The sequence below is a fragment of the Phyllostomus hastatus genome, unplaced genomic scaffold, assembly GCF_019186645.2.
Source record: "Phyllostomus hastatus isolate PE091 unplaced genomic scaffold, TTU_PhHast_1.1 phas_contig_159, whole genome shotgun sequence".
NCBI lineage: Eukaryota > Metazoa > Chordata > Mammalia > Chiroptera > Phyllostomidae > Phyllostomus > Phyllostomus hastatus.
In genome coordinates, this window is record NW_025333640.1 from 22,401,408 (window position 1) to 22,417,395 (window position 15,988).

Genomic DNA, 15,988 nt, shown 5'->3' on the forward strand with positions numbered 1-15,988 from the left:
TAGCCCCATGGAGTTAGTTACATTTAAATTAGTAAAACTGAAAACTAAATATTCACTTCACACTAGCCTCCATGCAAGTGCTCAATAGCCTATGGGGCTAATGGCTACTATACTAGACAGCACCGGTTTGGAACATTTTCATCATCTCAGAAAGTTCTGCAGTTGACTAGCACCACTCTAGACTCGAGGTAGCCACAGGGACTCCCTTGGAGGGTGAGTAAAATCACCAATCAAGAATGCACGTGGTTGAGAACCCTCAGTTCTAGATTCCGAATGACTCGAGTGACAGACACCATTTCCACAGGGACCACCCTAAAAGACAGAGGCCCATGGCAGGGCCAGGACTGCAGAGGGCTTGAGGGGTGTGCTGATGGCACCAGTGATTGAAGAGCAACTTCTCTTTTGCAATCCTTGCTGGTCTGACAGGCTCCTGCAGAATTACATCACTTCCTAAAAAGCAGGCAAACACTTCTCCTTCAAGTTCGCACCTACCCAAACAAGCAGGAAACAGGAAATGTTCACGTTTCAGGGAGGCTGAAGCCAGCACAGCATCATGCCGGAGGGAGAGCCCAGGAGAGCGGACAGGAAGGCTCCCCGCGCTGCCCTCCTCTTTGCCCTGATAATCGTGCTCCTTCCCTATGGCCGGGCTCAGGGTAAGTTACCTCCACCCGGAGGTGGAGGAGAATGAAGCCTTGTTTGGTGCCCGAGGCTACAGAGGCTACAGAACTCTGCCAGGGAAGCTAACACCCAGAAAATGTAATCCTTTTTTTGTGAAAGAAGTGGAGAAAATTAGAACTGTCTTTTTAAGGTGCCGGGGTGGGAGGGTGAACTTGGCTTTCCCTGCAGCTACCGAATCACGCTCCAGCTCGCTCATTTAGTGTAATCTGCCTGCAATCTTTGTCTTCTAAGATATGCGGGTCCCTGTAATTTACCAGCTTTAATGGGCATATTAAGAAAACCATAAAGTCTTTGGCAGTTCGTATAAAAGAATGTTTCATTCAGCTGAAACAGCGAAATAATAATAAATGTGGTTTTAATAATGTCGGCTGAAAAGGCTACTGGTCTCAAAACTCCTGGGAAAACTGGAGTATGGAAATGTACTACTGGAAAGTGTACTGAAAACAAGAAGCCGTAAGTTTATAAATATGTAAACAGGAAATTATCTGAGGAGTTCCCAGGAACCCACGGTAACTTTTTGAGAAAGGTTTTCTTTATCTGTTTCTCTTTGATCTTGTTACTTTGAGTGGTATTTCCTTTGCATTGATTGTTACTGATGACGCTTTGTTTAAAGAAGTAATGTGATTATAGCACATCAAGGGTATTGGAAAAGACCAAATATTAAATCTCATTCTTTCGAGCTAAGAGCAGCTATTGGTTTCTATGCTCGACAGTTGTTACAACAAGCCTGTCACCCTCAAACGCCTCTTACAGTGGTTTTGTTGACTTGCCTTTGGATAAACTTGCTGCCCATGGTTTCTTCAATGGGTGCTGCGTGCTTCTAGTGTAGGGTAGTACTTCAAGCAAAGGGGAAGTTCTCAAGCCCCATTTTTTTTTTTAATTTACTGATTTTGGAGAGAGAGAGAGAGAGAAACATCAGTTTGCTGTTCCACTTACTTATGCATTCATTGATTGCTTCTTGTATGTGCCCTGACCAGAGATTGAACCCACAACCTTGGTGTATCAGGATGACACTCTAACCAGCTGCGCTATCCAGCCAGGGCTTCAAGCCACAGTTCTTAAAGAGCACAGGGGCATCAGGCACCGATGACCTCACAGCTGTCACACTTCCTGGAGATTAGCAGTTGGCATCCAGCCACCCCTAGCCCACCGGCTGCTCTTTCCCTGCGGCTCTCTGAACGGCCTCTCCAGGCTTTTGAGGTGGGAAATGAAAGGTGAAAGGCAAACCATTCCAGCTGGAAAGATGTTTGGTTGAAATGGAGGTTGGCATCCAAAATGAGTTGGTTGAAATGGAGGTTCGCATTCCAAATGAATTTGGGGGACAATATGTTCTTTATGCATGAAGTTTTTGGAGCTGGGAGAGAGCCTAAAGATTATGCAGCTCCGGCTCCCCTGGGGGTACGGGTGAAGAAACCGAGGCAGAGGAAGTTGAGATGTCTGACTCCCACTGCTAGTCAGCTTTTCTGACCTGGACTCCAGGGTTCTCCTCTCCTCCAGGGGACCAACCACACATCTGACCACCACCACTGGTCTAGTCCTCAGAGCTTGCCCCAAAAAGCAGGGTTTGCCATCCCCTTCCACCTCTTGTAACTCTCACGACCACCACCAGCGTGCCCCTGAAACATGCCCCTGATTGCAATATGGACCTTGCCTGAGGAGGTTCTTGAGCTCTCTGAAAATGACTGAATGGAAGTGTTTGCAATTCAGGAGATGCAGAAGCAATATGTGAAGAGACCCAATCCATAAAATCTCTCTCTGAGACCCGCATGTGATCTCGTGACTCTTGAAGACCTTCGGTGGCTCCTCCTTTCTGCTCCTTAGACTCGAACGTCAATGTCCTGGCCAGTGGCCCCTCCTTCACGTGTCCCCCACTCCCCAGCCACAGCCCCTCTAGTCACACTGAATGGAGCGTGTGCTCCAGGCCTCTGTGGTTCTTGCCATTTGAGTGACAAGTTCTCTTTTTTACTTTCCAGTGAATTTCCATGTATCCTTAAAAGGCTGAGACTGAATGCCACCTCCTCCCTAACACCTCCCTCTGCCTCACCCTCCCTGGTGCTCTGTCTTTACTCCCTGTTCTGCCCATGCACCTAAATGCACGTAAACTCAGCTCATCGCTTTGAATCCGAACTGTGTCTCTGCCCATATCTTCCACCCGGCTGCGAGCACCTGCAGGGAAAATCCTCTCAGTTCGCATTTGACTTCCCAAAACCCAGTAAGGAGTCGGCATGAATTAGGAGCTCGATAATTGTTAAAAAAATACTAAAATCATCCTAGAATGGATAGGAGGCTAATTACTAAGCACTGATGAGCTACGGATAACAGGTAGTGTTAGCACGTCAGAGGTCAAAGATAAAAAGCTGCATTTCAATCACAGCTGCATCTTAGTAGAACACAGGCATTACCCAGCTAATCCAACACATTTGCCGGGCCCTTCCTGGGTTCCCCAGGTCTGAAAATACAAAAATGCTACTTGCAAAAAGCTGTATAATCCAGCTTATTGCTTTAAGATTAGTCAAGGGAAAGGCTACTTTAAATTAAAGACTGAATGTACATTTTTGAAATTAATTAATGTATATCCTTTTGAGCTGATGGTGCCTAAGACTTCAAGATGAGTTAGTGTATCGGTGTCACACTTGTATTTCCTTGAATCCTTCCAAAAAAAAAATACCTGGAGATGTTTGGCGAAAGAATCCAATCTACCGAACGGCCCAGCTCTCTCTCTCTCGCAAGCATATTATGGGATATACCAGAAATCAAGCCTTTCTGAACCACAATCAGGCAACACTATATAATACCTGCAGCTGCCCGAGACTCCTGCGCCACTGCTTCTGAGTCAGCGTCTTTCTCTTTGTGCAGATTGAGAACCGGACGCAGAATCGATTATTATCCCAAGTGAATAGTCCACTAGAAGTCACCAAGAGGAAAATAAGAAAATGGCTTTTCTGGGGTTTTTGACCAAACAGATGAGCAAACAGGTGAAGGAGAGCCGTAGGCCTAGGTGTCCTGGCCAGAGTGGGATGCTAAGCAAGTTCAGACTCGAGGTGACAGCTGCCCGTGGAGTGAAGGGAGGCGTCTCCACGTCGCCCCTTACCCTGGGCCTGTCAGTGTCCACCGAACACTCCCGGGAAGGTAGCTGCTGCTTCCAGACACCATGCGCATAGGGTCGTTAGCTGCGGCATGCAGAGCAGTTTGCAGAAGGAAGAGTGAAGGGCTTAGGGCAGAAACAAGGGGGCTACAGTGGGAGGGGCGGCCACTAGTGTGGAAGGCTGGGTTTGACAGCGAGGACCGGGAGCCTGGGGGCTGCTTCGAAAGAGGAAGAACCATGCAATTCTTGATTAATGAGCCTTGAGAAGAAGGTAAAGAATAGAAGAAAATACTTGTTGCGTCGATGAGGTGGCACTTTCTGACACTGTTCTCATTTCGATGAATGTGACTGCCGCCTGCTATTCCCTGGGACCGTCCCAGTGAAGCAGTACCAATGGTGGCAGGGGACCTATACAGCACTCATTATATGCCAGGCACTGTTCTGAACACCTTCCACACACCAACTCATTTAACTCTCCTAACAGTCTCCTACAGAGGTACTATTATTTCTGTTCTAGGTAGGAGAAAATTGAGGCACAGGGAGGTTAAATGATTTGCCCAAGGTCACACAGCTAAATAGTAGATCTAAGTAAGATTCAGCTTCAGGAGTCTGTGCTCCAACCACATGCTAGATTACCTCTGGGTTTTCAAGCTGTGTGTCTAGTTTCAGATCCCTAAGGTTGCTTACCACACGTTAGACAAGGAGCTATATTTGGTGTGGGCAGAGATGGGCTGACAGGCAGGGGGTGGTGAGAGTTGGGTTAAACTTTGGGCTGAAGAGGGGGAAGGGTGGGGCTAAAAGGTGCAGAGCAAAATAGAATCTGAGGATTAGCATAGTTAAAACCCGAAGCAGGTCCGGGGATTGTTCAGTCTCTGGGTAAGAGGCTTGTGGGTGTGGGAACCAGGGAGGGAAAGCCCAGCCTCGCTGTGGGAGAGCCCTGCTGGGACTGGGCCCCAAGGACCAGACTCCAAAAACAAAGCCAGACAACAAAACAAAACAAAAACCAGCAGAGAGGGATTTACTGAGGCTCCAAGTCCCTCGGTTTCAGAAAGACTGACCCAGGAAACGAGGAGAGGGCAGGATCCTGGCCGGGGTGAGCTCAGTTCTATAAAGAAACAGTGCAACCTGCAATTTGCCTACCTGTGTGTAGTTTGCGGCACCTTCAGATGTTGACAAAGAGGTGGGGAGACAGGGACTCCACACCCCTGGATGGGGTGGGGGGTAGGTTAATGCCACCACCAGTCTCTCTTGCTGCTTAGCCCACCCCTTGGACTTTTAATGTCAGTTTTTATAGTTTTCATGTCTAGAAAATCTATTTTTATTTCTAAAAACTCCTTCATATAATATACTATATATATAGTGTCTTGTGTTATTTTCTTGTGTTATTTACTTCTCCTTATGTCCTTATTTTCAACGTATTACTGTTTGATAACTCGTATCTGAGATTTCAGTAGACCTAATCTTGTTACCTGCTGTATCTGTCAGCCCCCATTCACGATGCAAATATTGGGAGCACTGAGGTGGAACCTGGCACACAGGATGACTCACCCTATGTAGCAGAACCCCAAATGTTCTTATCCTATCACCAGGCTGAAAATGTTACACCAGGGCAAGCCCCGTCCGATCGCCACAAAATGGCATTTGAGAGAACGCAGGACAGGAATGTATGTGCTGGGCTTGAGGAGAGCTGGTGCTCAGATCTCAGCCTTAAGCCTCAACCTGGGCTGGGGAGGGGGCGGACCTTGGGGGTCAGCCTTCAGGAGTTGCATGAGGAGGTGCGAAAACCTTATTAAAAGTGCCAGCCAGCAAACCAGCGTTAGCAGTGGAGCCAACTTGGTAACCAGAAGCAGGTAATCAAGAAGGCCAATCAGAAAGGAATAGACAACACCAAATTCAAAATCAGAGGAGAGGCCAGCCAGGATCCGCAGTGTCAGGGTGATGGTGTGAGATCAGCCTAGGGTAGTGCACCTGAGTTTGACTTTGAACTTTGCCAAAGTTATTGTAGTTGCCTTTTGTTGTTGTGCTTCCCTTCTCCCTCTTTCTCTCTCTCCCTCTCTCCCTCTCTCCCTCTCTCCCTCTCTCCCTCTCTCTCTCTCTCTCTCTTTCCCTCCCTCCCTCCCCCTCCTTCTTTCCCTTTTGTTCTTTCCTCTGCTAGCCTCCATCTCTGGATACTCCTATGACACCCTTCCTCACAGTTCTGCCTGCCCCACCCACTCCAAAACAGCCTCAAAATAATAAAACAAAGTAACTAACCTTTGAGCTAAGGATGGTTTTTATATTTTTAAGTGATTACACGTGTATTTTAATGGTCTTGTAAGAACTTACATAAGAGCCTGTCCTCTGCCCTCTTGGCCTCAAGATCTAAGATATTTACTCTGTGACCCTTTAAGGAAAAGTTTGCCAGCCCCTGATCTAGTCAACATGGGAAAACACAATACAACTAGTGATGAATACCATGGCAGTTGTGACCATGTTCTCTTCTTTTCAGTAGGTAGGCAGGCGCCATGAGAAACATTGTGAGAGCCTGTGAGTTCTTTCTTAGCCCTGCTGCACTGGTGTCTCGCTCCGCTCCATGGTTCCTCTCCAGGGATTTGTCCACCCTCTTTGAAAGACATTTTCATCTTTTATTTTCTCACTTTCCACTCATTTACAGACCCACTGCAATCCGGCTACCGTGTCAACCACAGCACTTGATTTGTCTGGGGTACCCGGGCCTCCTAATAGCTTCACCCACGGGACCCATTTCTGTCCTTATTTTATGCTTTTCTCTGTAGCACTTAACATGATTAACCAATTACTGAAACTCTCCTCTTCCTTGGGCCTTACGATGCCATTTTATTCTTCGTCTCCTATGACTGTCACTGCTCCTTTGCATTTTTTGGTTATGAATCTTTCTCTTTCACCTGCCCGTTTCATATTAATATTCATCTTTCCTTTCCCTCTTACACCATTCTTGGGCAATGGCACCCACTCTTCAGCTGATGATTCACACATAATTATCTTCAGACTTCCCTGCCCAACCCTAGACCTGAAATTTCCTCATCAGTTCTCCATGGGTGCATCGCAGGGCCCTGCGCTCAGCAAGTGAACAGCAGAGGTTGTTCTTTGCCTGCTGCTGGTTTAGGGTCTCGTTAGCTCTCACCTAAGGCTACTCCATGAACGTCGGGACTGGTCTCCTTTCCTTTAGTCTCATCTCCAACCCATTTTCATGTAAGTTCCAGGGTGATGGTTCTGTAACACAAATGTCAGCTCTTCTCTCCTGCACTTCTCTCTTCAGAGGTGTTTCATCTCCTTGGGGTAGAGTCAACCCCCTTGGAATCGTTACAAGGCCTCTCATGGGCTGGTCCGAGTTCTTTCCCCACTTAACCCTTGTCACTTCCCAACACACGCCCTCTGATACAACTGCTGAGTGTGCCTGGTTCTGCTGAGCTTGTAATGCCTTTCCCTGATGTCTGTGCTCAATGAACTCCCATGGTTCAGTTCATGGTCACGTCCTCTGTGAAAATGTTTTGGATCCTCACCCAGATGAACATGTTCCTCTCCCATGTCCTTGTGGCGCTTTGCATACAAACACGTTATATAACATGGTTTTTATTAAACTGTATTATATGTATGGATTCGTGTGCCATTGTCCCACTTAATAGTCACTTCCCAGGGAGGCAGGGGCCTGGGCTCCTTTGCCTTCCTATCCCAGGAACTGGCACAGTGCCTGGCACACAATAGCCACACAGGCCGACGGACTGACCGGATGGCATGAAGTTTATCCTGTGGCCCCAGACTGACTTGTTTTCCTGACAGGTTAGAGTCATTTAACCTGGGGTAAATGGGACTTTCATTTAACCCAAATTTGTTTTATTCCAAAAATGTGAACTCTCCCACATCTTTTTATGCATAAACACCTCCCTTCTGTCCCCTCAGACCGACACAGGCAGCAGCGAGTGGCCCCCACTGGCAGAGAGCGCTGAGCGGCTGCGTCTGTGGGTGGCACTGAGTGCACTCTTACCCACCTTCCTCTGAAAATGTGGGTGCATGCTGAGACCCAGAAAGCAGGTGCTGAGCAGCACGATGATTTGCAGAAAGACCAGAGAGTTATAAACATTCTGGGGGAGGCTTTTGAAAAGAAAACAAAGGGCGTACTAGTTCCATAGACACTCATTTCAAGCCACTAAACACTGACTTGAAAACTTGAAAAAGAAATAAGAAATATATAATGTAAAACTAACAGCAACAAAAATCGGCCTCCAGTAGCGAGGTCAGACAGAAGCAGTTCCTGAGAAACGACAGGTGATTAGAAAATGGTTACCTGAGAGAGCAGAGTCTGGTTGCTGGTGATGTTTTGATTTCTTTCTCTTAAAATCGACTAATCTACTTTGGTTTTGAAATTTGACATTATTTCTATGTTTCTTTATTTCATGTGAATTAAAGCCACATTTTTTATTTCCTACTTCCCCACTGCATTGTCGGTCTCAGAAAGAGGAACCTAGTGGTTACTAGGGTTTCATGACATCCCCTTCTGACCTGTGACAACACAGTTTATTAATTTATAAAATCATTTTTTCTTTCCCCCAAATGTTCTTGTTTATTCCTTTATGACTAAGATTGCAAGATTTAGCAAGTAAAAATATAGGACATCAGTTAAATGTAAACAAAAAATTTTTGAATTATATTTTATTGATTATGCTGTTACAGTTGTCCCAATTATTCCCCCTTTGCCCCCTCCACCCCCTACTCCCTCAGGCAATCCCCCCACCCTCGTTCAGGTCCACGGGTCATGCGTATAAGTTCTTTGGCTGCTCCATTTCCTGTATTGTACCTTACATCCCCGTGGCTGTTCTGTAGCTACCTATTTGTACATCTCAATCCCCTCACCTTTTCACCCATTCCCCTACACTCCTCTCCCATCTGGCAGCTATCAAAATGCTCTCCATATCCATGATTCTGTCTCTGTTCTTCTTGTTTGCTTAGTTTGTTTTTAAGAGTCAATTGTTGGCAGGTATGTATGTATTTATTGTTCATGGTTTTGATCTTCTTTTTCTTAAACAAGTCCCTTTAACATTTCATATAACAATGGTCTGGTGATGATGAACTCCTTCAGTTTTTTCTCATCTGGGAAGCTCTTTATCTGTTTTTTTTTTTTATTGTAAATGATAGCTTTGCTGGGTAGAGCAGTCTTGGATGTAGGTCCCTGCTTTTCATGACTGAATATTTCTTGTCAGCCCCTTCTAGTCTGCAAAGTTTCTTTTGAGAAACCAGCTGCCAGTCTTATGAGAACTCCCCTGTAGGTAACTGCTTTTCTGTTGCTTCTTTGAAGGTTCTCTCTTTATTCTTAATGTTTTGCATTTTAATTATGATGAGTCTTGGAGTGGGCCTCTTTGCATCCATCTTGTTTTTGAGGATTTGCATGTCTATTTCCTTCATCAAATTAGGAAAGTTTTCTTTCATTATTTTTTCAAACAGATTTCCAATTTCTTGCTCTTTCTCTTCTCCTTCTTGTATCCCTATGATGCAAATGCTGGAATGCTTGAAGTTGTCCCAGAGGCTGCTTAAACTGTCCTTGTTTTTTTGGATTCTCTTTTCTTCTTGTTCTGATTGATTGTTTTTTGCTTCCTTATGTTCCAAATCATTGATTTGATTCTCAGCTTCATCCACTCTACTGTTGTTTCCCTGTAAATTGTTCTTTATTTCAATTAGTGTATCCTTCATTTTTGACTGGATCTTTTTTATGCTGCTGAGGTCCTCACTAAGTTCCTTGAGCATCCTTTTAACCAGTGTTTTGAACTCTTCATTTGATTGCTTATCTCCATTTCATTTAGTTCTTTTTCTGGAGTTTTGATCTGTTCTTTCATTTGGGCCATGTTCCTTTGTCTCTCTATTATGGCAGGCTCTCTGTGTTTGTTTCTGTGTATTAGGTAGAGCTGCTGTGACTCCCTGTCTCAGTATCATGGTGTAATGTAGTAGGTGGCCTGTAGGGTCCAGTGGCACAGTCTCCCCTATCACTCAAGCTGGGCACTTAAGAAGTGCCCTTTGTGTGGGCTGAGTACACCCTTCTCTTGTAGTTGAGCAGTCTGGATGAATGTGGTTTTTTTAATTCCATAGTTGTCAGATTTCCATTCAACTTGATTTCTGCCGGTTCTGAGTGATGGTTTTTCTATAATTTAGTTGTAGTTTTGATGTGGTTGTGGGAGGAGGTGAGCCGTGTTTACCTATGCCACCATCCTGACCAGAAGTCAGACATATGGGTAAACTAAATAAACTTTCTTCTCTTGAGTTTTCTAAATTATGGTCAATCAGTTTTGACAGAATTGTCAGTTATTTGATGGAGAAAAGATAGTCTTTTCAACAAATGATGCTGCAGGAGTTGCCATATCCATTAAGATAAAAGTGAATCTCAACTTTTAAGCTTTACACCATACCAAAATTTTACTTAAAATGGATCACAGTTCTAAAAAATGAGGCATCATAATGCTTCCATTCTTGTGTTTTTTAAAAAGTCAAAACCCAAGCAGTCCCTCTCCCTGAAGTTCTGACTCAAATCTAACTGCCTCCAAAAATTTCTTTAGCATAAGTATGCTCCGTGTAATTTAATGTAGACATAGGACACACAAATACTGCACGAGACACATTTCTACTAAAACATTATTTATTGTTATTCTTAAGCTTCCATCAAACAGGGTATCCTGTATTTTACCTATAACTCTGTCATCATGATTATCTTTTGTCAGGCAATGGCCACCCCCTCCGTTCATTCATCACTGAAACCACAGCCATATTGGCCCTGTCACCAGCTAGCTAATGTTAGAAGAATATTTAGGCTGAGCCCTAGATTAGTCATTTAAATAACAAGAAACCATTTCTGAAAAAAAAAAAGAAAAAAACTACCAATGATTACGTTGAATAAAACTGGGAATCCAAGAATGGACCAATTTTTGAGAATCTATTAATGTAATTCATCCCATTAAAAACTAAATGAGAAAGAAAATCATAGGATTACATGAATAAATACTGAAAATAGGTTAATAAGAGAGTGAGAATAGCCCAATATTAGTCGCTCAGCCTAATACTAAAATAGCCCAATATTAGTAGCTCAACCGCAATACTAAAATTCCAACTCCTTGAGGCTGGTTAGCTATCCAGGATGGAAGGGCAGGAGTGACTCTCTTTCAAGGTAAACTGGGATCAGAAGCAAGCCAGCTTTGGAGACCTATTAAGAAGGGACATTGATAATTCTTGAGACTCTCACCCCTGATCTTGCTACTCTCAGACACCTCAGGAACTTGCCTCCTTCTTGAGCCTCCAAGAAACCTTCCCGCAACAAACAAACTCTGGCCCTCTGCCCCTCCCCCCCCCCACACAGGCAGGCAGTGTGGAGCTTCTGGTTGTACCCTCTCCCGTTCTTCCTGTAGCTCATGGTGAAGGTACATTCCACAAGACAATAGCCCAACATCTGCTTTCCTGTTCTCTGATTTATCACAGACATACTTATTGTTCTGTTTGTCTCTGTCTTGCAATTGCCTCTCTGGCAATGCTGAGTTTGTGCTGATCTGGGAAAGGGTGCCGTGCCAGGTTGGAGGGTCAGGTCGGTGACCCGAACAGGAGCCCACCCACTTTATCCCTCGGCAGTGTGTCTTCCTTCCCTCCTCAGAGAGAGGCTGATGGGCTGGGCCAGGGAGAGGGCAGGGCTTGGTGAGAAACAGGGGTTATCAAGTCACTCTTTTAGACTGTAATTCTGAAATTGGCTCTTCAAAAGAGAAATTAAAAAATAGAAAAGTAATCAGGTTAGTAATGATAACAACTTCATTTAATAATCCTTTGTCTTTTCATTTTTAAAGCACTTTTTTGTCTACTCTCCCACTGATGGTAGGAAAAGGTTTCAGTTAAAAGTGTGTGTGTGTACTGTCCTGTGGACATACATTCCTTTCAACGTCTGGGTCCTGCAGGCCTGAATAGGATTCCAGTGTGTGAAAATATAGTCATATGGTAAAAAATGCAGCTTCCCCAGTTGACTAACTTCAAACCCAAGACAGCCTTAGGGTCTGGGCAAGTCTGATTAGATATGAGCAAGCTTTCTCTAAAAAAGACATCAAAATAAAATAGAAATAGACATCAAAGCCTCACGGGCCCCCATCATTGAGTGTGTTTTAATCTGATAGTAATTGCAAATGCAGGTGTGTGTTTCTCAAGGCAATGAGGTAAAAATACAACCTGGCTTCACAAGTCGACTCCCAGAGCAGATGACTGCATGAAAGTGGTTTACCAGATGGCCCTCCTCCAAATGAGCAAAAGAAACATTTTTTAACATTCTTTCAATATGAGGCATTGCCACCATCAGAGGGCTGACTTGAAAGAGATACAAAACGTGGGCACTACTTTGCCTAAACTGTTCTTCAGTACATAAAATCTGCCATTGACTTTCCATGCTTTTGCTTTGCATCCTTTCAACCAGCAATTTATTTCTGAACATATCATTTTCAAGTAAACACATCAGAAAAGCATATCAAGTGAATATTGAAGTACAACAGAGCTTACAATGAAAACAACGCTTTCTCTATGTTACTCATCCTGCTCCCAGGAGAATAGGTCACTTAGCCTTGACATGGGGAAGTCATGGAAAACACTGAATCCCCCTGCCAAAAAAATAAATTAAAAAAACCTAAAAAAAAGTGGAGACATAAAGTTTCATCATTAGGGTTTCACGACTTTACATTAAACAAGTCCTCTCATACCCCAGTGTTTTAAAATAATTCAGGTAGCTTTTGAGAGAAAACCACCTTAGATTCCTCACTGGAGCTACTTGGGAAGGCATGACTGCCATGTTCTCTCTCCATCCACCCCACCAGGGCCTCTGGGGGGCCCGGGGCCTCAGGGGTCATGCTTATGCTACTGTGCTCTGGTAGCGGGGTTGGCAGGTGCTGGGCAAGCCCTTGGCATCCAACTTTCTGACCACTGCTTCTTCTCCAGCTCACTGAGGAGAAGCAAAGAGGGGAGCGTGACTTGGGGTTGCCCCAGGGAAGGCCAGAGTGGGTAGAGACCCTACAGTTGGTAGGGTCTAGCGTAGTGATTGGCATCCTTGGCTGCACACTGGAGTCACCTGGGGAGCTCTAAAAATGCTGAGGTCTGGGTTCATCCCCAGATATTTTGACTTAATGGTTTGGACTGTGGTCTGGGTATCAGGAGTATTAAAAGGCCCCTGGATGATTCTAATGTGCAGCCAACACTGAGAACCACGAAAGGATATCTTGCTTTGGCTTTATCTCATCCTTCCAACACTCTGTCTCTTTGTGGATGGAAGTGGGTGTGGGGGATAGGAAACGCAGGCAGACTCCTTGGGTTTGGTTCCTCGAGCATCTGAAATCCATATGTTCCAGTTGGTTCACACAGCAGGACAGAGTTTCAACACCCGTCACCTGACACACCTTTTCTTTCATTTCACAACCTATATTTTGAAATCATTGAAATAATTGGCGTATGGAGCCCACAAAAATGAAAGAACGGGGTGACTGGTTGAGGTCCAACACACTTCATGATATCCTGAATTTAATAACATCCTCTCATCATTGTTTTATTTTACATTGTACGGCGATCTTGCAGTCTACCGACTGTAATACAGTTTGTTTTTGTTGTCTGTTTGTTTTGCTTTGTTTTTTACCGTAAAAACCAGAGCTTGGTTGCACATTTATTCCACTTTCCAAAAAAAGAGAAGTGAGCTAGGTTGCTTCACCGGGAAGCAGAGTCATTTGCACTCAGTGACGAGGCTCAGAGAAGTGATCAAGGTGGCCGCGTGCCCGCTCTGCTGCGGGAACTGCCAGGCTCACCTCGCGCATTTACCCCTCCCCCCACCCAACCAGAAATACCGCAGGGTCCTCGCCAGAGCTCTGAAAGACGAGTGCCAGATGTGTTTGCGTGGATCTTGTCAGTCATCACTTGTAAGGGACTCTGTGCAGCTTATTACCGGGTAATTTTAGGATTTGGGGATTGAAAGTAAAGGAAATACTTTGGCTCAGTTTCAGCATTCACAGGACCACCCCTATTATCTCTTCATAGTGCTCCGTTATCTGAGCAGAAAACGAGAGATGAGGGGAGGCAGAATCCCCTGGGGGGGGGGGCTTCGGAGTTACTTGGGATAGCCACGACCAGGCCACTTGAAAGGAAAAGAGAACTTTGGTCAACCTGCCACCTTGAGCCCGCCCACCTGGTGACTCCACAGGCAGGTCACACACAGGGTCGCCAGCCACACCAGGCCGACCCTCTCATAGCCCTTCTGCTTTTAGCCTATTGTCCTCATTCTTTCTTCTCATCTGTACTCGTGCTTGCCGCTGCCCCTCTCTCCACTCTCCGGTGTGATCCTCTTCTTCTTTGTCTTCTGCAGCTTCTTCTGTTTTTACCCCCTGGGGCCCCACCCCTTTTACCCTGAACTGTGCCCAAATTTAGATAAGAAGATACAGCCCTGCAATGAAGAAGTCACATCAGGAAGATCAGTCTCCTGGGAAACAGCAGAGAAACAGCTGCGTCTGGGGGCGGGGGGGAGGGAAGCAGAAAAGGGGCTGGAGGGCAGCGGAAAGGGCACATCTACCAACGTCTGGAGCATGCGTGGTGCTTTGTGGGTTCTACAGCATTTTCACACTTGGGATTTCTTTTGCTCTTCATAGAAACACCTTGGGGTAGGCAGAGCAGCGGGTCCCTGTTCTTGGCTTTTAGGAAAGGAAGGGCTGGAGGAGTGAGGGGCTATTGCCAGGCCCCCCCGGGTTAGAGAGGGCAGCTCCAAGTCTCCAGCCCCACTCTTCTGAATCCAAGTCCTTCTCTCCACCATGCCATGGAGATGCCCAAGAGGCCCTCTCACAACACGGGAATTGCTCTGCACCTCTCGCAGGAGCCTTGCTCCAACTCATTACCTGCAGGAGAGTCTGGGTGCCTCCATGGTGGGGCTGGGCTCCTAGGGTTGTCAGTGTCGCTTCTACCTGAGAAGCATAGAATGGCTCCTACGGGAAATCACCGTTGACTATCACGGGCCTTAGTGAGTGTTTTTTGAAAAGGCTGGGTCCCTCCTTGTGTTTGAGGCTGCACAGTGTTAGGGGTCCTGTGTCCGCTGGGTTAAGAGTTTCTGTTAGCCCACAGGCTGCCCTCTGTCAGCTCCACTCCCACCCCTGCCCTTGTGACTCTGGCTCCTCTTGTCCCCCCCTTGGTTTTGTCTGCCTCTGGTTGTCTTCCTACTCTCACCCCTGTCCCCTCAGTCCTTACTCCTAGTTACTGATTTGATTCTATGGCCCACCTGGTTTTCCAGCTCCCCTTTGATGGCATTCGATGCTCCTGGCACAAATTCTTGGGGCCGATCCCCAGTGTTTTCAACTTCCCCCTCTTTTCCCATCACAGACTCCCTGCATACGCAGCCCTCCTCTGCTTCGTCTCTGCTGATTCTCATTGTGCGAGGACTGAGCTAGCGCTGTCTTGGAGAAGCTGTGAGGGCAGACCACCAAGAGTAGTTTGGTGCTGTCCCCCTTCCCCTGCACCCAACACCCCTGTCCCTGTCCCCCCTGCTGTTGAGAGGCACTGCAGAAGATCCTGGCACACGTGTAAATGAAAGGATGTACAGGGGTGTTTGTAGCAGCATCACTGGAAATATAAAAGAAGTGACCTAAATCTCCATTAATAGGAATAGGTTATGATACTTCCAAATAACAGGAGGAAGACAGCTTTTGGTATGCAGACACAGAAGACTCGTTGAGTCAAATTTTAAGTGAAAAGAGCAAAAGGAAGAACAACATCTAACTTTCTTTTTTTGCTACTATTCGTGTTAATAAAAGAAAACAGGAAAAGGTACTTACCTGTGTGTTGTGCGTGCACGGAGTTTCTCTGGAAGGCAGCAGAAACGGTGGTTACCTCTGGGGAGGGCCAGAGATGGGGAAAGGGCGGCGGTGAAACTTCCTTGCAGAGCTCAGCACCGCGTGTGTAGCGCCCTTTGCACAGTTCTAATAAAGAGAAGATCTAGGCTTTAGAACCCACATGCAGATGTGGACATGGACGAGACCTCGGGGATCACTCCTGTTGTGCAGGTCAGACCACTGAGCCATTAAGGGGTAAATAATTCGTCTAAATTCCCGCAACTACTGAGTGTCAGAGCTGCGACCAGACCCCTCACTGTCACTCTGCACCTACACTCGAGGGAATGCGGCTTCAAAACACTGTGTGCCAGTGGAGCTCACACCATCAATGACAGGTTATACCCCAGGG

General features: G+C 45.9%; 1 protein-coding gene across 1 annotated transcript in view; it reads left to right on the forward strand.

Moving 5' to 3' along the window:
* The first annotated feature begins 480 nt into the window (after positions 1–480).
* Positions 481–15,988, forward strand: part of TMEM154 (transmembrane protein 154) — a 40,757-nt gene continuing 25,249 nt past the window's right edge. Inside the window, exon 1 of the mRNA XM_045831508.1 lies at positions 481–653. Within this exon, the coding sequence (XP_045687464.1) occupies positions 554–653 (100 nt within the window). The 5' untranslated portion in view covers positions 481–553. The remainder of the gene's footprint in view (positions 654–15,988) is intronic.